Below are 25,925 nucleotides of genomic sequence, written 5' to 3'. Positions count from 1 at the left end.
CGAGTGACCGCCAAAGAAGAAGAAAGAAGACGGCTGTTCTTAGGTTTGGATCTTATCCCGTTTCTGGGCTTGTCCTCGTCCTGAACCGACAGTCTTAAATCCCCGCTGCAAAAGCATCGCGCAAAGGAGCAGAAGGCGAGTGGGTCGTTCAGAGAGCGGCCGTGGGAAGAGTGCCGATCCGTTTGCCTTCTCCTCGGGCGCGCTGTAGGTAGGTGTGGCCCGTCCCTGCGCGCCAGCCCCGGCCCCGCCAGCCCCTCCTCCTCGCAGCCGGCGCTGGCAAGCGGAGGCGTGGCCGGGTCCGGCGAGTCCCTGCGGCGGGAGCACGCGGGGAGCAGCGGCGGGAGCAGCGCCGGCTCCTCTTCCTCGCCCCCGGAGCTGCGTGGCTGCGATCGGCGCAAGGAGGCAGCTGCACCGAGGCGCTGAGGACGAGCAGAGCCGCCTCCGGTGCCTCGCGGGAACCTGGGCTCCGGAGTGGGGGGCGCTCCCAGTAGCCTCCGCTTGCGCGACGAGAAGCGACCCTCGATGTGAGCGGGAGCCGGGGTGGTCGGGCTCCGGGGAGAGGCTGCGCCGCGAATGCCCCGGGCTCCGAGGAGGCCGTCGTCCGCCGAGGCCGGCAGCTCCCCGCGCGGCGGTGCCATGCGGCGGCGGCGCCCCCGCGGCTGATGCGCTGTGCCCGGGGCAGCGGCGCCCGCTGGCCGGCCTCGCCATGAAGCGGCAGAACCTGCGCACGCTGTCGCTGATCGTGTGCGTCTTCTCCTACCTGCTGGTGGGCGCCGCGGTCTTCGATGCGCTCGAGTCGGAGGCCGAGATCGGCCACAAGCGCCTCCTGGAGCAGAAGCGCAGCGGCCTGCGGAGGAAGTACCGCTTCACCGCCGAGGACTACCGCGAGTTCGAGCGCCTGGCGCTGCGGGCCGAGCCGCACCGAGCAGGCACGCAGTGGAGGTTCGCCGGCTCCTTCTATTTCGCCATCACGGTCATCACCACCATTGGTGAGTGCGCGGCGGCGATCCCCAAAGCAACCCATCGCTGGGTGCGCCGAGCTATCTTCTGTCACTCTCCAGGGCAGGGACAGGAGAGCCTGTGGAAGTCTTTAGACTCCAACTCCCATCAACCCCATCCAGTATGGTCAATGGCCAGGGACGATGGGAGTTGGAGTCCAGTCCAGCAACATCTGGAAGGCCACAGGTTTCCCACTCCTGGACCAGGAGTCGGTGTGGGCTTGTTTCCGCCTTGCTCAATTTGACCCCTTTCTTCACCTCCCCAGATCCCCATCGCGGTCCACTGATGTGTGTTAAATGTACAATGCAGGGGTTCGTCTCTGCAATCAGGAAAGACTTAACCTGTATCAACCTAGTCAACATAGCCATTTTTACACCAGAGTTAACCATGCTGGGCTGAAATGTGCAGAAGGGAAGTTGATTCTGAACTTCCATCCCTTCATTGGCTCTGTGTGTGAACCAATGCAGGTTGTATGCATTTTGCCATAGTGTGATCTGCAACCTACATTTCATAAGGTCCATGCAGTAGGGAGGGGCAGCCTTCATGTGCTCAGGTTGTGCATGTGTAGACTGAGAGAGCCCTTGAATGCCCAGGAGATTAGGAATGGCAGCAGTGTATGTGTGCCATCTTGCACCCTCTCCACGCATCTGGCTTGATGTCATTTCCAAACATGTTGAAAGACCTCATGAGTAGAACACTCTCGTTTTAAGAATATAAGATGTTCCTTGCTGGACCAGCTCAAGTTCCATCTAGTCTATCGTTCTTAGCAAGAAGCCAACTTCCAACATGCTTTAGATGTTCTGGCAGAAATTGATCAGTGGGTCCTCCAGGAGACCGTGAGCTATCTTCAGTCCACATGGGCTGGGCATCAGCAGGGTCAACTTTCAACCTTGGCTTCAGCCCTAGAAAACGTGGAGCAACTACAGTGAAGGGCACCTGCAAGTACATATGTACTGAGTGCTTTGTCTCCAGTACAGTGTAGCCACAGCTAGCTTTCTCTCACCTGAAATTGGGGGCAGAGTTTTCGTGGCAAAATACAGTGGTACCTTGGGTTACAGATGCTTCAGGTTACAAACTCCACTAACCCAGAAATAGTACCTCGGGTTAAGAACTTTGCTTCAGGATGAGAACAGAAATCGTGTGGCGGTAGCGCAGCAGCAGCAGGAGGCCCCATTAGCTAAAGTGGTGTCTCAGGTGAAGAACAGTTTCAGGTTAAGAACGGACCTCCAGAACGAATTAAGTTCTTAACCCGAGGTACCACTGTACATGATTTCTCAGCCAAGCTTCAGACCCAGCACTGCCCATTCAGCAGGTATCCAGCCCTCTTCAAGCACATCAATACCACTACATAATGATCAAGTGAATTTGAGGACACTTTTGCTTCTTGAGAGATGAGCATAAATTGCCACCATATAAAACCAAGTGTCCACAGGGTTTGCCAGTTCCAAAGCCACATTAAAAGCAAGCAAGATCTTCTCATGCTCACTTTTGTTGCATTTTCCACTGCACCACCTATAATTTCTGCACCGACACCTAACTCTCGTAATCTCTGACTGCTGGCCCAATGGGAGTCCGGCATCTATAGGGGTGCAGGTTCCTCGCCTCTCTGCATTATGTGGTGTCAGTATGTAAGAACTCCAGACAATCCCTGCTGGGTCAGGCCCATGGGCCGTGTACTCCAGCTTCCTGTCCACACAGTGGCCAACTAGATATCTGTGGGAAGCCTACAAAGATGGACATGAGCACACCAGCACTCTTCTTACCTGCGATTCTTGCAACTAGTATTCAGAGGCACAATGCCTCTGACAGTGCAGGTGGAACATAGCCGGTGAAGAGTTAAGGGCATGAAGATGGATAACAAGCACCTATGGGTGCTTACTGCAGGGAGCAAACAACTCAGCAGGCAGACCTGTCCCTGTTCTTTCTGTGGCATTTTTGGGTCACTGACAATCATGCCATTCACTGTCTGGGGAGCTAGTGTCCTGAATACTCATTTTAATGAGCAACTATGAAGTTCTTTATTGATCCTCAGTAGAGGAATAACCTTTTAGACATTGCAATAAGAAAGGACAACAGCAGCTCCCCTCTCATCCCATTATAAAAGCAATTGCTCCATTTGCTGCAAATATATAAATACTGTCTACGTTGTCTGTATGCAGCATGTTCATCTTGAACTGCCTGTTCTTTGCAAAGTACAGTTAGCATCAATGATGGCACTTTCCCACAAGGGGCGAGGTAAACCAGAAGGAACAGGAGAGTGTCCTGCTGGCTTTGGACCTGCAGATGTCTGGCATAATAAATGGGCATGCCATGCTGTCGTCATATTGCTGTGGCGTGTATGTCACTCCCATCGGCTGTGCATGATGAGCATGCAGCCTTTTGTCCTCTTGCTGACTGTCTCTGCTGTAGGAAACTGGCACCCAGAGGTGTCGCTGCCATGAGGCAAGGGGGAGTGGCTCCTGAGTAAATGTTGTTGTCATGGGATAAGAGGATGGGGCCTTTTATGGATTGGTAACCGACTTAATGAAAGGGACGCGGTTGGTGCTGTGGGTTAAACCACAGGGCCTAGGGCTTGCCGATCAGAAGGTCGGCGGTTCGAATCCCCGTGATGGGGTGAGCTCCTGTTGTTCGGTCCCTGCTCCTGCCAACCTAGCAGTTCGAAAGCATGTCAAAGTGCAAGTAGATAAATAGGTACCGCTCCAGCGGGAAGGTAAACGGCATTTCTGTGTGCTACTCTGGCTCGCCAGAAGTGGCTTAGTCATGCTGGCCACATGACCCGGAAGCTGTCTGCGGACAAACGCTGGCTCCCTCGGCCTATAGAGCGAGATGAGTGTGCAAGCCCAGAGTTGGTCATGACTGGACCTAATGGTCAGGGGTCCATTTACCTTTTAACTGGCTTTTAAAAAAGGGAAGAAGAGAGTAGGAATAAATGGACAGGTCCATTAATTGAGGGCTGTAAGAATTGGGGTCCTCCAAGGATCTCTATTGGGACCAGGGTTTGTTTGTTTGTTTTTTTATAATCCTAAGTGGTCTTAAGTTGGGGGTTAACAGTGAAGTGGCCAAGTTTGCAGATGACAGGGTAGTGGTGGGGAAAAACTACAAGCATTCCAAAAGGATCTTTCTGAACTTGGGTGAGCGGGCAACAAAATGGCAGGCGATGTTTAATGTAAGTGTAAAGCAATACACACTGGGCCCCAAATTCCAAATGTGCATATTTTTAGTGACTGTATATTGGCTTGGGGGGGGGTCCTCTAATGAGCAGCAGAAGGCAATTAATAAATATTGTAAAGACATAACTGAGGTCTGTGTTGGTGGTGAGACTTAACAGAGGGGCCATGGTGGACAGCTCAATGAAAACATTGGCCCAGTGAACTGGTTTGCACATAATGCTAAGCCAAACTACAGCATCGTTTGAAAGTGTGGTCTCCTGCACCGCTGTGAGCAAAGCCATGCTTTGGCTTTGTCATCTGAACCTGGTTTCATGGCTTGTCTTCTTCCAGACAAACTTCCTGGTGACTACTAGGTCACCATGGCAACAGATGCAGGAGGGATACTATGTGGAGCCAAGTGCACCACCCCTATTATTACACCTATTCCACACCCATCCTCTGAACCCAAAACAACTTGCATGTGGTTTCTAGGTGGGCTTCCATCCAGATAGTCTACAGCAGGTGTGGCTGATGTGTGGCCCTCCCACTACAACTCCCATCATTCCTGACCATTGATTATGCTGACTGGGGCTGATGGGAGTGTAACCCAACGATATGGGTAAGGCTGATAGTTAGAGGGGCTTGCAGAGGCCCCTCATTCTTCTAGACTAGGCTACCCCAAATATTTTGCACTAAAACTGCTGTCATCCGTGACCATTGGCTATGCTAGCTGCAGTAGATGGGAATTGTCATCCAAGAGAACTGGAGCGCACCAGGGTAGGGAAAGGCTGCTTTAAAGCATTTCCTGGACTTAGCCTTTGTCTAGCATCAAATATTTGACAGCTATGTTATGGACAGCATTTCCCCTACATAGGTGTATGGTTTGCTAACGTATGCGGGAATTAAGGTCAACATCAAGAGGTGGAGCTCTGTTACCCTCCATCATCTGAAGTTTGGCAGGTGCCTACATTAGAAAGGTATGAGATGGCTGCATGAGGAACGGCAAGCAGATACACAACATTTGATCCTTGTTTGTGGGATTCTTTCTCCCTCTAAAGAGGCCCGCCTGGCCTTGTCCCTGCTTGTCTTTTGTTGAGCAGCAAAAATATGGCTCTTTCACATTATTTGAGAGGGAGAGACCTGTTTGTTCTACAGTACTCCTTTTTGCTGTTTTCTTATTATAGCTTTTAATGAATTGTTAGAAGCTACGAGGGCAGAAGGAATCATAATACAGGATCAGAAATATTTTCATATACTGAAATATGCTACAATGTGTCATAGACTTTCCAGGGATGATTTAAACCTTATTTATTTTTAAAGTCTGTCATCTGTATTTCCACTGAAGAGTGTCCAAGGCAAGTTTATGAGATCTAAAACAATCTGTTGGAAGCTCAATGAAAATTGCATCAAAAATCTTCAGAATAAAAGAAACGGTCAATTACTATTAAACATCTTCCATCGCATAACTCAGCAAAATGGCAACAACATAAGATGATTGCTCTTTAATGAGTCAGGCTTTTGATCTCTTACTTGGAGGCTGTTTGGTCCGATGGGCTAATCTCGTGGAGTGTAAACAGGCTTAAATGGTAGAATTTATATCTGCTGGGACTAGAATATGGCTTTTGATGGCTCTTCTGTCCACAACAGTTACAGCAGGTTGTAGTGTAATGGTCCATCCAATTACCGGTACTTTTACCTCTGTGTATCGCTGAGGTTACCAGCTTCCATTAGGCTTGTGCAGCTGAACTACTGCCATGAGGAATTGTAGTGCTGTTGGGCTTATTGCAGCCACCTTGGTGTGGTCCTCTCTCCTTGTTTATCTCACTGTTTTGAAAAGGGGACCCAGGAAGCTGCTATTGACGATGGACAAACATTAACATTTCCCCCTTCTGCAGTCTCAGGTTTCCCTATGGCTCACCTTATCTCCTGGAGCAGTTGTTTCATTCAATGATGATGCACATCAAAGGCAATACTAACTGAAGTACCCCGAGTGAAGCTTACACGTGATTAAATTAGAAGCGACTCTAGTGGGTGATATGAAAAACTGCTGAAAATTAGGACATGTGGGGTCATCAGACTGATAATTTGGACATGTGCTTGAGAACCTCTGTAATGCAATCAAAGCAAATATTTACTTACCATATTTTTCGCTCTATAAGACGCACCAGACCACAAGACACACCTAGTTTTTGGAGTAGGAAAACAAGAAAAAAAATATTCTGAATCTCAGAAGCCAGAACAGCAAGAGGGATCGCTGTGCAGTGAAAGCAGCAATTCCTCTTGCTGTTCTGGCTTCTGTGATAGCTGCGCAGCCTGCATTCACTCCATAAGACGCACACATTTCCCCTTACTTTTTAGGAGGGAAAAAGTGAGTCTTATAGAGCAAAAAATACGGTATTTCATATTTTGGGTCCGCTGATAACCTGAGTTCTCTGGGCAACATACAAATTAAAATGGATTAGAATTGCAGTACCAATGAAAAATGACCTGTAGCAACAATGATGCCCCCCAAAATCAGAGGAGAGATACAGAACTGGATTCATGAGACCTGGGTTCAGGTCCCCTTATTCATCCAGGAAACTTTCTGGGTATGCTTGGGCCACTCACTGTCTCTCAGGGTGTTGTGAGATAAAAAATGGGCTTCTGTGTTTCATCCTGAGCTCCTTGGAGGAGTGGACTAAATAAAACAATTTTTGGGGGGTGTGGGAATAATTCTGTGACAAAGGATTGTGTTGACATGGTTCTCCATTCATTAATACGTAATCTAGAGAAATGCTTACGTTTTCTCTTCTTTTGCCACAGGTTACGGACATGCTGCGCCTGGAACGGATGCTGGCAAAGTTTTCTGCATGTTCTATGCGATCCTCGGCATTCCCCTCACCCTGGTGATGTTCCAAAGCCTTGGCGAGCGCATGAACATCCTGGTCCGAATGGTGCTGAAGAAAATAAAGAGGTGCCTGGGAATGAGGCAGCCAACTGTCTCCATGAAGAACATGGTCGTGGTGGGCTTCCTGTCCTGCATGGGGACACTGGGCATTGGAGCAGCTGCCTTCTCCTATTTTGAAGGCTGGACTTTCTTCCACGCCTTTTATTACTGCTTCATAACCTTGACCACCATTGGGTTCGGAGACTTTGTGGCCCTGCAGAAGCACGAAGCTTTGCAGAAGAAGCCCCCTTACGTCGCCTTCAGCTTCATGTACATCCTGGTGGGCTTGACGGTGATCGGGGCTTTCCTCAACTTGGTCGTCTTTCGGTTTTTGATTATGAACTCGGAAGACGAGCGGCGGGACGAAGAGGAAAGGGCGTCTCTGAGGAGGGCCAGGAATTACATCAGCCGGGAGGAGAACCGGGGCAGGAACGACCTCCTGCTCCCCATCGAAGACGGGACGAGTCAGATGAACCTCCTGCCGTTGATGCAAGAAGAGGCCGGGAGGCAGAGGGGCAAGTCCTCAGGCTCCACCACGAGAGTCCCTTCCTTCTGCAACTGCCTGTGCTACCGGCCGCGGCTAAGCAGGAGCCCAGTTCCTTCCCAACCAGAGGCCTTCAACTGCCACACCAACCTTGTATATTACAATTCCATTTCTTACAAAATCATGGAAGTCTCCCTGGGTGGTAAGGACCACACTGGCTTGTCTTCCCCCCGGAGCACTCTGTCGTCCAATAGCCCCAGCTGCCGGGAGCACTCCCAGCTGCGGAGGAAGTCTATCTGATAAACGTGCATGCTCTTTTTGGACTTTTTCTTTTATTACTCTGAGCTGTGTTCTGCTCCTGAACTTCTTTTGATGATAAATTATTAACTGAGACGCCGGGTTGTTCTGGTTGCCTTTCTTTCATCTCCTTTATTCTTCTTTTTCCTTTGCAGGCACATCCCAAAATGGCTACCAACCTGCGGTGCTGCCAGCTCCACAATGCACTTGCCTGAGCACTGCTTTTATAAAATACGAGTAGTGGAAAATAGCTTTTCCCAGCAACAGAGTATGTCACAACAATTGCAGGAGAAGCTAAGTGTTTTAGGGGACTTAAATAATAGAACCCCACAGTGCATCAAAGTTGTCAAGCCATCTGCAGAAAGCCCTAATTATTGCCTCAGGGGAAAATACATAGATAATGCTCAATTGCATCATTGCAGCCTGCATTCTAGGTTTGTCCTGGCTTTACCCCCAACTGTAGGAGTGTACAGATGTACCTCCCACAGCAGAGATTTTCAACCTTTTTGGATCCACAACTCCCTTGACCCACTACATTCTTTCTGCGGCACCCCTGTGGGGCTCAGGAGTCCAGTTATGTCACCCCTTGCCTGGAGAGCCAGCAGCCCCTCACCTTGTGGAGGGTTGCCTCAGCCTCCTCTCTTCTCCCCTCTCCTTGTGAGTCCTCCATGCAGCACCTGCCGTTGCCCCTGATCTCTGAGCTGCTCCCCCCACACCAAAGAGAGGTGCCTCCTCACACTGCCCCACAGGGGCCCGAGAATCACTCCCTGGCCAGCCCCAGAGACACCATTCACCTGGGGAGCTTGTAGCCAGGGCTGCTGCAACAAACAGCTGTGCAAGCCTTGGGGAGGCAGAGATGCAAGAGGGCATCAGAGGAGGGAAAGGGGGACAGAGGCCAGTGTTGCCCATAACACCCTGGACTATCCTTTAAAGCACCCCAGGGTGCCATGGCACACTGGTTGAAAAACCACCGCCCTACAGGATTGAGTGCCTTTTTGTTGTTTTTTTTGCTCTGCTTCCCGCCCGCTCCCCACATCTTTGTTCTTCTAATGACACATAAACCTATTCCTGAAGCTATGTTTTGAGGGGGTGGGGACTTTAGGCAGGCTTTTATTTTATTTTATTTTATTTTATTAAAAAGGAATGAACACTAGATTTTGGAGGAAGTGCTTCGACTTTGTATTTGCTACAAGGGCCAGCCAAACAGCACTCTGCGCAGCCAGATAAGAGGGGAGAAGGGGAGGTGGCTTTGTGACTGTCACAATGCCCAGCCAATCAGCATTCTGCACAGCCTGATTTTCTCGAAACTGGGAGGCCTCCTTGCTTTCCAGAGGAAGGCTGTACATCTGGCCAGAGGGGCGAGTCTGAAGATCCACAGTTGGCTCATCGCTCAACCTGTTTACAACTGTGCAGCATGCTATTACCTTTGGGTGTGTTTATGTGATGGCTGTTGTGTTGGATTAGTATTGGCTCCATCCACTGTGGCCATTAGCCAGGGGTATCAACAACCAGGGGATGCAGGTGGCACTGTGGGTTAAACCGTAGAGCCTAGGACTTGCCGATCAGAAGGTCCGTGGTTCGAATCCCCGCGATGGGGTGGGCTCCCATTTCTCGGTCCCTGCTTTTGCCAACCTAGCAGTTCGAAAGCACATCAAAGTGCAAGTAGATAAATAGGTACCACTCCGGCGGGAAGGTAAATGGTATTTCCATGTGCTGCTCTGGTTTGCCAGAAGCGGCTTAGTCATGCTGGCCACATGACCCAGAAGCAGTACGCCAGGTCTCTCGGCCTATAGAGCGAGATGAGCGCTGCAACCCGAGTCGGTCACAACTGGACCTAATGGTCAGGGGTCCCTTTACCTTTATCAACAACCAGAGGGCCACAGTTTCCCCATCCTTGGCTTTCCACCACTGATTTTAATCCATAATGGCAACACACGAAAATATTCTGCTCCTTGTGCAATGTCACCGTGCCAGTTTTAAAAGTGTATTGGGGCAGAAGGCAGCATTTAGCCTGTGTGTGGGAAGAAAGAAGCTCTATAAAAAGACTGTAGGTTTTTTTAAGCCACCGGAAGCTGGTAATGTGATACCAGTTTAGTGAGCCAACTTTCATGAGCAGAAGTGATCCAATTAAAGGTGTTGATGAGCCTGGCAAATAATGTTCTAGCAGCTGCCTGTCACTCTGGCTGCATAACACATGCATGTGCTGACAGTGCCTTCCCTCCAATTACCTCCCCCCACCCCCCAGACATTCCCACTCTCATGGGGACAGTTCCAGCCCTTTAAAATAGGCAGAAGTGGCTGTGGAAGAGCCACCAGCTGCTACTTGACTTCAGTCCCTGAGCTTGCTTTCCCCAGCTCCTTTCATTTCTTCAGCTTCTGAGAAGCCACCATAGAAGCCTTTTCCTCCCCTGGGCTTGGTGTGTGTGCTCCTTGCAAAAGTGTGCCAGGCTTTCTGCTCCCGATAGCAGTGAAAATCAACTCGACTCTTGTGTCACGTGCTGCAACATGCATAGGTTCACAGGGCCCCAGCTCCCCGCCCTTGTGTTTTGTAGATCAGCCTGTCCCAACCTGGTGACCTCCCAGATATTTTGAACTACCACTCCCAAGACGTCTGGAGGGCGTCAAGTTAGAAAAGGCTGTGGCAGGCAGTCTGCATCAGCCGATGAGTGCAACATCTTGCTTGCTAATTAACCAGTGTTCGAAACTGTGACCAAGTGAAGATGCCTGTGTGCCAAGATGGCGCCTGACATCTCCAGCACCTGGGGCTATGCTTGGATTTGGGCTGTTTTCACACGCTAATACTGCATCCTGTAGAATTCTATCCATGATATTTTATCTGCACAATCGGAATGAATTTCAGGTAGCAAAATGCTTTTTTTCTGAGCAGCCTGAGCAGGAGCAGTGAACAGCGTAGTAGTAGTAGTAGTAGTAGTAGTAGTAATAATAATAATAATAATAATAATAATAATAATAATAATAATAATAATAATAAAAAATTTATTATTTATACCCCGCCCATCTGGCTGGGTTTCCCCAGCCACTCTGGGCGGCTTCCAACAAAACACTAAAATACAATAACCTATTAAAAGCTTCCCTAAACAGGGCTGCCTTTAGATGTGTTCTAAAAGTTTGGTAGTTATTTTTCTCTTTGACATCTGGTGGGAGGGCGTTCCACAGGGCGGGCGCCACTACCGAGAAGGCCCTCTGTCTGGTTCCCTGTAGCCTCACTTCTCGCAATGAGGAACCGCCAGAAGGCCCTCGGCGCTGGACCTCAGTGTCTGGGCAGAATGATGGGGGTGGAGACGCTCCTTCAGGTATACTGGACCGAGGCCGTTTAGGGCTTTCAAGGTCAGCAGCAACACTTTGAATTGTGCTCGGAAACGTACTGGGAGCCAGTGTAGGTCTTTCAAGACCAGTGTTATATGGTCTCGGCGGCCGCTCCCAGTCACCAGTCTAGCTGCCGCATTCTGAATTAGTTGTAGTTTCTGGGTCACCTTCAAAGGATACAGTTAATTGTTGCAGCTTGTCTACCCCACGCCACTGGCCTGCTCACAGTTGTCACCATTAAGAAAAAAGGTAGGAATAGGCCAATATATATGTGGATCAAGTGACTTTTCTTTAAAATCTCAAAGTTCTTAACTTAGTTCAAGGTTGTCATCTGAACTTGCCAGATGTTTAACAAAGAATCGATCACTGTCAGTCCATCCTTTGAAAAATAAGACTTCAGAGCTGTCTTGTCCCCCAAAATAGCAACTAGGCATTTTGTTTTGGCAACTCCTTGGTTTAAGGAGCCATTTGGCACCTAGCTTATATATCTGAGTTTCTATGTACTGTATATCTGAGTTTCCTTTACGCCGCATCTCTTCAGTCGCATTTTGAAAGTGTGAGATGTGTTGCCAGGAATAGAAACAATCTCCTCTGTGTGTATATTGCAGGAGAACTGTGCATGCAAAAATATGCACTACAGCATGGCAAGTGAAGGGCGACGACACCCTTGTTTTCTTTGCTAAGGATAGAAAATAGGTGACATATTCAAGGCTTGGAAAATGTCCTCATTTGGCACAAATGAGTGCCATCTGGTGGTCAACACAGAGAACTGCGCCATTCAGCAATGACACTCTGGGGTTCATGCTTGCCCAATTGATCACCCGGTTGAGTTTTATCTGGACCCAGAGGAAGAAACTGCATGTCCTGAGCATAAGGCAAAATGAACCCACAGTCTCTTTACCTCGGGGTTGTGGGTTCAAGCTCCATGCTGGGCAAAGGATTCCAGGCATTGCAAGGGGGTTGGACTAGATGATGCTTTGAGTAAATCAACGAACAATTCTCTTGTTTTAATGCAGGATAGAATTTGAAGACCACAATACAATGCAGATCGAAGCTCACGTAAGCTGGAGTCATATGCGCAAAAACCTGGGACTATGACATATTGAAGGACACGGGTGGCGCTGTAGGTCAAACCACAGAGCCTAGGAATTGCCAATCAGAAGGTTGGGGGTTCGAATCCCCACGACGGGGTGAGCTCCCATTGCTCGGTCCCAGCTCCTGCCAACCTAGCAGTTCTAAAGCACATCAAAGTGCAAGTAGATAAATAGATGCCGCTCCGGCGGGAAGGTAAACGGTGCTTCCGTGCGCTGCTCTGGTTTCGTCAGAAGCTGCTTAGTCACCCTGGCCACATGACCCGGAAGCTGTACGCCGGCTCCCTTGGCCAATAAAGCGAGATGAGCGCCGTAACCCCAGAGTCGACCACGACTGGACCTAATGGTCAGGGGTCCCTCACGTTTACCTTATGATAGGAGAAATTCCCAAATGTATCAGAAATGAGGCATGCAAAGGTCCCAAAATGGGGTGCTGAGAATGTTCTTGTGAGTTTGGAAAAGGGCTCCCTGTATGCTTCTTGTACACTTGTTCCTATGATAAAAAGCAGCAGAGTCCAAGGGAGAAACAAGGGTGGCTACCTTAACAAGCCTTCCAAAGTATAGTTTGTGAGCCCTTCGAGATTTAGCTCTAATCACTTGCAGACCTTGGTTCGTTCCTTGAGGGAACATGGTAATGAGTGCCCCAGGGGACTGGCATTCTAGCGCCAATGTTCTCCATACCTTTGGACTCACATGCGGTGCAGCCCCAGGAACAACTACCTGCCTCTTGGCACACAGGTGATATCTGGAAAGTTTGATCACCCCTACATTTAGGGGTGGGAAACTTGAAGCTCTCTAAATGCTAGACTCTAGCCCCCATCATTCATGACTAGAGATGTGAAGCTTGGGGGAAAACCTGGAAACATCTGGAGGAAAGGGGGAAGAAACAGTTTTTCTCCAATTTTCTTTTTCCTGCCTATTTGTATCTGAAAAATTGGAAAAAAGTAGAAAAACTGGTGGCAGATGTGGTGGGGAGAAACCCAATGGTTCCCCCCCAGGCCTTCACATCTCTATCCCTGACCACTGATTATGCTAGCTAGGGCTGATGGGAGTTGGAGTCCAACAACATCTGGAGAACCGGGGATCCTCCAGCCTTACTCTACATCCCAGGGTATGGTCTTGAAGACACATGAGGCTCCCAATTTACTGAAGCTAAGGAGATCTGGGTCCGCTCAGTGCCTGGAAAGGTGATTCTCCATTTGGTTCCATAGTGGAACAAAAGCAATATATAAATGTTATCTATCATCTATCTATCTATCTATCTATCTATCATCTATCATCTATCATCTATCTATCTATGTATCCTGCATTGGGCAGATGCATCACAGAACAGGGTTTATGAAATAGTGGCGTTAGAAGCCAGATCTTTATTGCAAATCACCACTTTCGAAGTCTGTCCATCCAGATTTGACTCAGGACTACATGCATGTAGGAAGAAAGTCCTGTGATCCCTGAGAGATCATTAACATTGATTGCTGCTCAGGGATTCCATGAGGCAGCAGATGCAGAAACCACAGGCAGGATGGATGCAGTGGTTGGCTCACTGGTGGAGAAAGGGAAAGGGAACTGGGTACCTTCCCTGCCCCAGTGTCATGAGATGTGGTCTTTGGATGTCGAGAGTGAAAGTTGGCTCTTTGCTGTGTCTCTCTTGGTGTTTTCACATTCTGCCTCTTGGTGTTTTCACATTCTGCAGTTGTTGCATCACCTCTCCCCAGAATTGCCCTGGTGCTGTCTGCTAAGAAAAATAATATATGTTCAAAGAAGCTACCTGAAATCATCAGACCAAACCTCAGGTGTTTGGGGAACCACCAGAAATGCCCCAACTGAGGAGCTTGGTGACCAAGCTGGAGCATAAAGAATCGCATGGTCCTTGCCTTCCTTGCTGTAGGGTGATTGTAGGGTGGGTTCCTTTCTTACAGGTGTTTAAAGTTGATCTCCATACCCACCTGTCTTCAGCCTGAAGTGGTGCCATCCATCCATACGTCCACCACCAGTTCTGTGCCATCTCATTTCCTGCTCATGCTGCTACAGGTGTAGACCAGGACTTCAGATTTCTTCAGTTGGGTGTTAGCCTTACTTATTAGACACCCTGGGAAACAAAAGCTCAGCACCAAAGTGCAGCTACAAAGAAACTTTGGAGAGTAGGATCAGGCCCTGGATTGCTCCTTCACTGTTTCTGTTGGCTGGTTTCTACATTTGCTCACCATGTCTGATCAGCCTGTGTCACAGAGAACACCAGAGCACAAAAGCTGCAAATTAACTGTGCAGAAAGTAATGCCAGGGACCCCGCAGGAAATGATGAACTGGGACATCTGGAGTGCTGAGCGTTTGTTTCACAAACTGAGTGGCTGCCATTCATAGAGATTGTGAGAAGCCATCAAGTCAAGGCACCTGTTTGTTTATTATTTGTTGCTGTCACCGTCCTTGGGTTGCTAGGAGATATTATGCGGAGGGCACCAGTTGCCTAGCAACTGCCAGAAGCTGATGCTCCTTTTGGAAGTTGGTGATGGGGGAACTGATGGTGACTTTTCCATAATCTGCTTTGGTTACATTAAAAAAACTTTAAAAAACAAATAACTTTTGAGCAATGGGTAAGTCTTGTGGGCACTCCTTCTCGTTCTCTGCCATTCCATTTCTATACTCTGGGGTCCCCTCTTTGTTTCTCTCCTCCCAACCTACTTGATTGCCCTTGTTTTCCACCAGCTTAACAGGAGGCATAATTTGAGCAAAAACTTAGCCTTGAAATAACTGGTCAATACAACAAGTTCTCTGATAAAGCCTATGAATCCTGGGGTGATTTGGAATTAAGCCAAATGCTGTTACTTTCCTAATGAATTAGAACCCAAAATCATAGATTCAGTTGGGTGGACTTACATGCCTGGGGGGCCAAATATGACCCTTACAGAGTGAGGGGGGTAGAAAAATGATAAAATATTAATTGTATGAGTGCTTAAGGTAAAGGTAAAGGGACCCCTGACCATTAGGTCCAGTCATGGCTGACTCTGGGGTTGTGGCGCTCATCTCGCTTTCTTGGCCAAGGGAGCTGGTGTACAGCTTCCGGGCCATGTGGCCAGCATGACTAAGTGGCTTCTGGCAAACCAGAGCAGCGCACAGAAACACCATTTACCTTCCCGCCGGAGCGGTACCTATTTATCTACTTGCACTTTGATGTGCTTTCAAACTGCTAGGTTGGCAGGAGCAGGGACCGATTAATGGGAGCTCACCCCGTCGCGGGGATTCGAACCGCCGACCTTCTGATCAGCAAGTCCTAGGCTCTGTGGTTTAACAAGTATGAGTGCTTAGAAAATGGTAAATGGCTCCACACAAGCCTAATTATTTAGGATCACAGCCTATTCCATGAAAGCAAAGGACAGATACCCTCCCTCTTCCCAGGACCAGAAGAGGCATAAAATGGGAGAAGCATAGATAGATGTGCAGATGCAGTCTCTGATTGCTTGGGGAAAGCCCAGGGGAGGAGGAGACACAGACGGCAGTGGGGAGACCTTTAGTCTTGGTAACTGATTTCCTGGAGTAAGACCTACAGGGGAGGAACTACTGTGTTCATTAGGCCCGACACTCGACAAGGTCTGTGAAGATTGTGTATTTGCTTATAAAGAGTTAGCTCCAACTCTGGATGGCGTGATTGACTGACTGGCTCACTCTGTGACACCCTGATCCCAGCTGGTTGCAACTCAGCAGTAAAAAGAAAGGCACGTCTTCTCTTTGATGTGCTTTAGTGTGGTGCCCTAACTTCAAGGTCCCTGGAAAATACAGTGGTACTTTGGTTATCGAATGGCTTAGTTGTAGAACAAATCGGCTCCCGAATGCTGCAAACCTGGGAGTAAGTGTTCCGGATTGTGAGTGTTTTTTGGAAGACGAACAGAAAACTCCTGCAGCCAATCAGAAGCTGCGCCTTGGTTTTCGAACGGTTTCGGGAATCAAACGGACTCCTGGAATGGAATAAATTCGAGAACCAAGATACCACTATAATTTAAAGTCCAATTCAAGGTGTGCTCGCATTAGTGTTTAAAACCCAAAGTGATGTAGGCCCCAGTTATCTGAAAGACTCCCTCCTTCTTAATGGAATTTCTGTGGAGTTGATCAACAGAGGGGTCCCTCTTGATGCTTCCATTGTCCTCAGAAGTTTGGGGCATTCTCTTTGCCAGCCTCTGAAGCCATGGAATTCCCTCCCCTACAGAGATGCATCTAGAACCTTCATTACCCGGTTTTTGTTGTAGGCTGAAGATGCTTTACCCTGACCTTGGACACCCAAGACATCTATTTCTGGGACCTACCCCATTCTCGTGACTGTAGTTTGCTTTAACTGATTTTAATATTGTTATTTTTTAAATTGTTTGTGGTGAAGGGCAGGGCGGAAATTTAATAAATCGTCGTCGTCATTTTTTATTTTTTTTAATGCATTCAATGAAAAGGCTCGGATTCAACTTAGGAAAAGAAATGAAGAATGTTTATTTTCAACAGTTTCAGTAGCTTAACACTAAGTTGCAAATTACCCAACCATTTTTTTGTATTGTCTGGATAAAACTGACAGACAAAGAAAACAGCGCATCCGTATCTTCCCTTAAAGACAAAAGACAGCACCCAACATTCATGTGTGCTGGACACTATGTGCTAAGTCACACATTGCCACATGTACAGCACTGTTACAGAGCAACCTGCCACAGAAGATGCCAAACAGGGAAGTTCATGCACCTTATGAACATTTCAGTGGGGTTTGTTAGAAATGAGACCTTCTCTTGGATTTGGGGGTCTTTTACGAGAGATCCTGTCCTGTGCAGTGCATTCCAAAAAGGTCACCGACCCAGGTAACATGCAGTTGATAATTATCTAGTTGCCCGCCCGTTTTCACTTTTTGTTAAATTCTTGCAAACTTCATGCGTTACGAGAGTTGGCATGGCAAGGGAGAGGACATGTAGCAGGTAGCGCTATTTTAACACCCAGGGGTAGAGGGCACAACCCAGCAAAAGATTATCTTCACTAAGTCCCTGTGAAAGTCAGTCACAACTAAAAACATTTCCATACACGAGACTTAAATTGCCTTCAAGCCTCTCTTGGCTCTAGGCTTTGGCTTTCTGTTAAGGGAAGGACCACACTATGTGGTAGAGCATCTTCATCCATGCAGGTGGTCCTAAGTCTGATCCTCAGCATCTCCAGGTAGGACCAGGAGAGACAACTGCTTGAAACCCTGGAGAGCTGCCCTGGAGAACCTGTGCTGGTGATACTGAGCTGAATGGACCCATGCTGTGACTTGAGATAAGGCAACTTCCTACGTTTGGTGTGTAAAAACATAACGCCCATGTGGAAAGGGAAGCAGGACACAGGCAAATGCAATTCATAATATGTAACTGCAAGTCAACATGTGCTGCGTAGACTGGGTTTTTGGCCAAGGTGCATCCATCAAATTAGGATGTTGAAGCAGTCATAAAGTCGGACACACCAGTGAACTTCAGCATCAGATGAATGCATGATCAGCTTATCTTGAATATAGTCATGTCCTTTCACCAAGCAAATGTGCTCTGGTTTAGGCCCTGTCTGAAAAGGCCATGTGAGGGGAAGGCGCATGCCACATCCTGTCATAGCGAGCTCCATACTTTAATTATGTTCTGTGGCTATGTGAAGAGGTGAAAGGAATAAGGTCCCCCATCAGTTCACTCACACATTGCCAGACTTGGAATGGCAGCCCTGGGGTGACCAGCATGGGCCTTTGCTTGGTTGTGCTGACTGGGGAATGTTCATCCACATTCATCTTCTGCCTCTGCCTCTGGGGAGAGATGGAACCATGCACAGTAATGGATGTGGGCCCATGAGCATCAGTTGCTGACCTCTGTTCCAGGTTTAGCATTGCAAATGTAGCTGGTTGCCCGATCTGTAATCAACAAGGGAAATTAATTTTCTGCAAGATTTCTTAGGAGTGTTGGGGAAGGGCCTTTTTACAAACCAAGCACTAGCCCTGGGAGCAGGAACGCTTTTACAGTTTGAGAGTTTCCATCTGAGCTTGCCTGCTCATTCCCTCTCCCACCTGCTGGAGCTAAACTTTAGCACTGATTGCAGCCTAATTATTTTATCCACTGGACTGAATTTAATACGGATGCAGAGCAGATTCTGCTCCTGCCATTTGGCGGAAAACTCCACGCACATTTCCTAATACTGTTTGTCGTTATGTGACAGCGCAGTCAAGCACTGTGGCATTCTGTTTTGCACATCAATCTGTGCTTGTCGTTGACAAAGGTGCATGTATTCCCCTGCTTTGGTGTCATGTACAGTAATAAAGGATGGAACAGCAGCTCAGGAAAGAAAAAGAAAAATACAGCCCACCTCCCTTTAACTTCAACGAGGTGTCTTTGCCAAACAGGCCCGTTAGGGGGCAGAGCTGCCATCAGATTCATAATACAAAACACTGGCAGTGGCGGTATCTGAAAAAACTGTGACAAATGCTCAACAGTTATCTGAAAACAAGGAGATCTGACACATTTGGTGAGCTTTATATTGAAACTTTTTGACAATTGTAGCATGAAAGTCAACTACATATATTTTATGGTCAGTGATTGGACTTACACAAGTAGGTAGAACGGAACCAACGGTATGGCACCTACCCCAACTTCCCTTTTAAAAAATAACCAAATGGCCAATATTAATATGGCCTAATCAAACCTGACATCCCTAAAAACTAAGTCTGTCACCACATATTGTTATCCATGGTATATACTGCCATCTGCACATCACATTCTCCACACCAAATGGAATATATTATTGCTTGTAAGCCTATGTAGACTCTCTTTATAAAAAGGCTTCTTTTGTTTGTTTACAGAATACAGGATTATGACAAACTAGCTAAGGTTTTTGTTTTTTCATCTTGAAAATACGACATCGATTCCTTCAACAAAGGCTTAGATCTTAGGCTAAGATCTCTAGCAGAGATGTAATGAACAACTGCAAATATTCTTACACAATATTAATAGTAATAATAACTTAATGAGAGATTCAAGTGAAATTTCTATAGGACTATTTCCTGGTAGCTATTTACAAAACTTTTTCCCCCCCATTTTTTTGGGGAAAACAACAAGTTGATAACATGTAGCATCTCACACTAAACCAGTAAGGCCTGAATCCAGAGAAGGGGAACTCTGTTGAAGTTGCATTGAATTCAATGGCTAACTAGTTGTCATGACTAACCAGTGTTCATTTAGTTCAATGTAGCTGATGGCTAACATACTCCAGATCAGGAAGAATACAGGTTGAACCAAACATAAAACTTTTAAAAAATAATTTTAAAAAAGTTAAGTTTGCAATCCAAAACATGCTTACAAAGGAATAAGTCCCACTGGACACAGAAGGATTTATTTTGAGTAACCATGCGAAAGATTGCACTTTAAATCATATAATCTGTTAGAAAAAAAAGTATCACATTTTGTTTTTAAAGAAAATATTCCTCCAGTGTCAAAATTATTAAATAGCATGTAGTAAACTAACTTAAATAAACTTCATTAAAAAGTCTTGCTGTCTAAGATGGTTATTACTAATCATGCTTACATTGAGATTCTTACTGCCTCAACATCTACATAATTTCTTTGTATACATAAATTTATGATATTTCTTTTGCCTATAGACCTACTTTAAAAAAACAAAAAAGTACATGTATAAGGGATCCAGTATTAAAAACATTAAAAAGGTATAATTATATACAACAGAAGCATTCACAAATTGATTTTTCTTTCTTCAAAAGTCCTTTGCCCCAAAGTTGGGAGCACTGGTTGAGCTAACAGCAGGCTGGGTTTTGCTTAATTCCCGATCCTCAAAAATAACTCTGCATACAGAGGAAGAATGATCTGGTGCTTAAGAGGCACTGGAAGTCGAGATTCAACTCCTTACTCTAAAAACTGACTTCCTGTACGAACCTGGGAACTTCCTGTGAAACAAGAATAGCTGTGACTTGGAGGCCATTGACGTATAATATTGTTTCGGTTTTTTATACGTTGTTTCAGTATTTTGATTGGCAAGATACATTTCATTCTATTTGTATATTATTAGTAAATGGACTTTCATGGGCACTCCAGGAGCTAAGAAAACCTAGATTTGTCCTCTCTACCATAAACATTAGGAATCGGGGGGGTCATAAAGCACTCCCAGAAAAATATGACATTTGCATCTGAAAACAATTGTGGCAATAAAATGGTTCTCCTGTTTTGGGGGGTTAAAGAATAGGGCAATGAAGCTCAGAGCCAGTATTTTGTGTGTTCCTAGGATTGTGGCTGAGAGGTCACTGCTTTGCTTATAAGGTCATATCCATGTCATAAATTTAAAGCGCCTTTAAAGCACACGACTTCCTCCAAAGAACCTTGGGAACTGTAGTTGGCTCCTTGCAGACCTACAATTCCCAGCATGCTTGCTAAACTACATTTCCCAGGGTTCTTTGGGGGAAGCCATGTGCTTTCAGTGCACGATGTGGATATGATGCAGTTGTCAGTCATTTTAACCAAAATTAAAAGTGCTTGAAGAGGCTATAAAATGGAGAGAGGCCGAGCCTTCGCTCCTCAGCTTAACAACAAGCAGGCAAGCCACAGAGGTAATGATTACCTCTCAGACACACACTAACTCTTCCTCTACTTCCCCATAGAAGTCAATCATTAAAAGTTACAGGCAGACACAATTCTATTTTAAACTTTTAAAAGGCAGCAAGAGATGAACTTTCAAAATGCAAACACTTGCTTTACAAATCCAAACTGATGAAGTGAAACTTAGGTCTATGGGGCCTTTTTCATGAAAAATATTATTATTATTTATAAAGGCTTCACTGTAAGTTTCATGGGAGTGGCTTCAGAAATATCTTCTAACTCAGCATGAAAAACGGGGGGGGGGGGGGGGAGTAAGGGAGATGTTCTGGTATGTGCCCCTAAAGGGGCAGTGGAACTCTCAGGAGCATAACCAGGTATCATGCAATCTAATGTGGAAGAAAACAGGTTCCAGGCTGGACTTTACACAAGAGGAGCTGATCCAAGCCTAGTGATACTAATTACCTCTTTATCACTTGTGGATTTCTGAGCCAGCTTTCAACAACAACCCAGTAAAAAGGTGTGCACAGGAGCAGAACACCTGCAACTACGGAAGAACTGCCTCTTAATTTTGATGTGAAACTTATTTGCTCTTTTGTAGCCAGTCTGTGGCCCCTACACCCTCGGAAGCTGCCTCATTCTTCCACCTCATCAGAGTTCCTTCCTTCCTGTTCATCACTTCCCCTTTCTTGCCTCTGTGGTTGGTGCGCGTTAAGCACATTAAAGTTAGAAAAGAGTCGCTTTCACTTGGCCCTCCAGTCGCTGTATGGGTCTGTTGTCCTCAGTAAAAAATAAAAATCCTCTTTATACTTATTTGAGAGGAATAAGTATCAAAACCTATCAAAACCAGCGGGCCTTAATTCTGAGTAGATCTACGAAGGATTGGAAATCCTAATTCGAGGTAGCCATGGTGAAATTGAAACAGGGCAGCCGTTGTTCGAGATTAGTTAATCCAGAACACTATTGTCTCTGGCTGTGCCCACTGCAGTCATGTGGTCCCCAATTGGTCACCCCTGAGGGAGTGCAGCCCTTGATAGAAGAAGAGTTTGCCCACCGCTGCTCTCAAGAATAAGGGCTCTCACAAGAATGAGAAGAACAGCTTTAAGCTGGCAATGTTTCGTATTTGGCAATGTTGTGGGCTGAAAGCAAGGTGCTCCAAAAGCTGGTTTGCGTTTTAGATTTCTGTTTGCGTTTGTGGGTCAGGATCTAGCAAGGCCGCTGCATGCATGTACCCAGAGGGTGCACACAAGACCACAAGGGCCCTAGTTTAGACTTTGAAAGGTGATTTTAGTCTCCTGGCATTAGTCTGCCAGTGTCATAGTGCAGCCCACCCAGGGGGTTATTGGGATTTGTAATTGATCAGAGTATGTGAGTGAATGTGTGCATTCTGGTTGAGGCACAGGTTTGTTAGAAGATGTGGATATTGAATAAGTGTATAGAGTCCGTGGAATTCTATGTGATGAAGTTTCATGTTTCATACATTGCATTATTTACGGATTCTGATGTTCTTCATACTGTGTTTAGTTTTTCTTGTTTTGCGCATTCTTTTTCGCTTTTTCTTTGTAAACCACCTCGTGATCTTTTATGATGCAAAGTGGTATATAAATACTTGAAATGGATGCATAAAATAGATAAATAAGAACTGATGTTATTTAGAAATGGTCATAAGGCGTGGTCAGTTCTGGGTGAGACTAGCAGGGAAAGGACGCTCAGGGCCACCTGACTAGTTTCGATTGCTAAGTAAATTTTGTTCCTTCTAATCCAGTCTTTGTAGATCGTTTATAATCTTGCATTCGTAGTAATGCAGACTTGCTTGCTAAAAATGGAAAACTGGATTGCATGTGTACCTAGCTCAGAGTTGCTGTAACTAAGGTTTTTTTTTGCCAGGATCCAAAGGGTTGCACCAAAGAGGGAAGAAAGGAAATAGCTTGAAATAAGTATCCGCTTGCTAAGCAAAACCCTTTTTTATTCTCTCAAGCCTCTAACACTTTTAATCTGTTGCTTTTAATTGCTGGCGTTACTGGGTTTAAAAAAGAATTGCTTTTTTAAACTGTTTTTCATTGCCATTTATTCTCTTGCTAATTATCCTGGGAATCAATTGGTTGAAGGGTAGTGTACAAACACACAGAATCAACATGAAAATGTTTTTAACATTTTGACGTTTATGTCCTATTGAAATTATTTCTAAGTAGCTTTGGGATGGACCTCTCTGTTCTGAGTCCTTCAGTTTAACCCAACTCACACATCCATTCACATTTGACTTAACAGAGATAGGCAGCTCCAGACATTTTAGAGTTAAGTCTGTTGTGCTGTTAACAACAGATTAGGAAGCCAAGATTGTGTTTCCAGCATTTTTGCTCCCACTTCCCCTATTAACATTTGGGTAAGAATTGACAGCTGTGCTGCAGGATACATACAAAACAGGGCTGATTTGATTTACAGGTTCAAACAACATAAGCAAAATCTTTGAATTTATAAAGCATCAACGACTGCTCTTCGGTTCCCAGCTTTGGAATGTGTTTTGTTTTCTCCACAGTCCTTTTTACGACAAGGTTATTAAAAGAGTCAATGGCTACCAATCACTAAATCTAACCCAATCTATTCTAGTCCATACATATATTGTACAATATTGCCTAGTACCTACTATACACAAATATGAAGAGGATTCAGTCTGAAATATAGTTAAGCGAGTTTTTAAATAAATGGGGGGAAAGGAGAGTCACAACATATTTTGACCAGCATGCAACTACCTCCCTTCAGCCAATACACAGAAAATCTTTAATATGACTTGGAAACGGAATTATACTTGAAACCGCAGGCATAGAAAAAATTAAGATAATCAATCTGAAACTCTGGAGCTTCTGTGATTTTAATATGCTCAATGTTTCCTTATGCTATTATCTATATTAGGTTACTTCTAGCAGAGCTCATTACTGGGCCTACTGCTTTTCTAGTCATTTGGTTGTTATTTCCCAAACCATTAAAAACACTACCTATAACATATTACTGTCTATGTTTCATTCTATAGTAAGTCATGCTTTAATCATGCTTAGTTCGTAGTCCATGTAGAAACCTTGTTATTACTCTGTGACGTAACAACAGGCCAGGAAGCCATTTTGAGATGGTTCCTAAATGCTAACATGGGACTTGGCACCAGAAACCGTGGAGCAAAATCAGCTCTTGACATCCTAATAGGAAAACAGATTTGAGATAGCAATCATTAAATCTTCATTAGAAATGAGAACAGAAACAAAACACCTAGCAATGTACAAAAGGTAGATCTAAATACAGATAGAGCGTCTTGGCCTACTTCCTAAAATTACTCTCTAAACTAAAGCCTCCAGATGTCGCTGTGACCAGGTAAATCACTTTGCTTCATTTGTGCAACTGCTCTATCTGGTAAACCACTAACCTACTCTACTGAAGGTGACTCTGTTGACAATCTGCTGTCGTCTTAGCTGTATGCAGAATATATATAGATATATATTATAGCTATCTTTTTATTGGCGAACATAAAATATTTACCTTTTATTTTATTTATTTTTTGTTCATTATAAAACAATCCACAAAGCCTATCTGCAGTGACCAGGTCAGTTTCACAAGTGACTCGGAAACTCATGCCGGTATCAACCCTCCAGCTGAATCACATTTAACTCTGTTCAAAAGCAAGACTTCTGTTGACTATCAATAAGAGCTCATGGTACAGCAGAAGACACACCCTTGCTTGCTGAACCTGGAATGTATAGAGCTTTGTGGCAATAAGAATGGTGGATGGAGGGTCAACAAAGCATTATGAGTAGAGAACATCCACTCAGAACATCCACACATATATACAGGCAGGCCGACACATACACACAAAAAGCCACGTGGAAGTTCAAATGCCAACATCAATCTCCTCCTCACACTCATTCAAAAGTGCATTGCAGTCATTCGCACGTGCACACAAACCATGCAAAAGGTTGGAAGGCGCTTTTAGTGTCACTTGTGAAAACACCCTTAAATAAGTCCTTATCTGCCTTCTGTGCCTGAGTTTTCCATGTTGCTTCATACCACTTGGGTATTAATACAGTTGTCTGAATGCAACACTCCTTTTTCTCTAAGCGCAGGGTTTAATAATCTCCTGCATGACGAACAGAACTCCATCTTCTGATCACTCCCACCTCTTTTTTTTAATGTGCAGACTTTTTATGTTGTCATTTCATTTGCAACGGCAGAAGAAAGTATTGCTACCTCAAACTGATCCCTGTTCCAGAGGAAAGTGGCATGTCACGAGATATGCACTATAAATCCCAAAAGCATGACTAGCGTTATGGAAGCAAAAAACACAACGGGGGATAGCACAGCAAAAGCTGAGGTAAGGTATGGTGTGTGTGTTTTGCAATGTTCATATCTAACAATGGGCTAGCAAGTAGCTCTGCCAGATTTCCAGTTTGCATTCAGCAACATTCTCTGTGCAACATTCCAGCTAATTGGCTTGCTATGCACTCTGCGTTAGAACCGACTGGTGTAACCAAAGTGTGTTTTCTTGTTCTTCCAACAAAAATGCATCAGCAGTACTGTTGGCCTAAGTCCTATAGTAGAAGACACTGCTGGTAATTTGGCACAGTGTAAAAAATACAGCGGCGTTTGTACATCATACAGAACTGTGGAACTTGTTCTAAAGTAGTAGCTGCAGTTCCTCCCACCCCTCCCCATGCCTTAAAGGGGGTGGGGAAAGTTTACAAAACCCACAAAGTTTCCCTGAAACTGCTGTTTTCTTTTAGGTCAGATGTTTGCTTTTGAATATTTAAGAATTTTCTAAAAGTTCTCTCTCTCTTCTTTCCCCAATTTGTAAAATAGCGTTAAGAAGAAGAAAAACATCTTCCCCAATTTTTAAAAAAGATGCTGCAACATTTCAAGGTTTTACACTGATCTGAAGCAAGGGTGCATGGATGACTGTGGAAAAAGGGAAACGAAAAAGTGTGTCGTGTGTGTGTGTGTGTGTGTGTGTGTGTCATTTCATAATTAGGACTTGTGCCCTGCAGCTCTTTCTACTTGGATGGAGAAAGGTCATTGGCCTCCATCTTGGTTCCTGTCCAAGGT

At 45.7% G+C, this 25,925-nt stretch overlaps 1 protein-coding gene and 1 long non-coding RNA gene across 2 annotated transcripts; both read left to right on the top strand.

The window, feature by feature from the left end:
• The first annotated feature begins 647 nt into the window (after positions 1–647).
• KCNK15 (potassium two pore domain channel subfamily K member 15) lies at positions 648–7,951 on the top strand. The gene is given in 3 exon segments (XM_082226302.1): positions 648–690; positions 693–989; positions 6,951–7,951. Coding segments are annotated over 3 exon segments (1,233 nt in total). The 5' UTR covers positions 648–662; the 3' UTR covers positions 7,859–7,951.
• Positions 7,952–14,849: 6,898 nt separating this feature from the next.
• On the top strand, positions 14,850–25,822 carry LOC309534368. The gene is made up of 3 exons (XR_014220633.1): positions 14,850–14,864; positions 25,024–25,197; positions 25,683–25,822. It is a non-coding gene; the product is annotated as an uncharacterized lncRNA (long non-coding RNA).
• The last annotated feature ends 103 nt before the right edge of the window (positions 25,823–25,925 follow it).

The sequence above is a fragment of the Podarcis vaucheri genome (assembly GCF_965113315.1).
Source record: "Podarcis vaucheri genome assembly, chromosome: 6".
Lineage (NCBI taxonomy): Eukaryota > Metazoa > Chordata > Lepidosauria > Squamata > Lacertidae > Podarcis > Podarcis vaucheri.
Note: the sequence above shows the minus strand (reverse complement) of the source record. Positions and strands in the feature narration are given on the sequence as shown.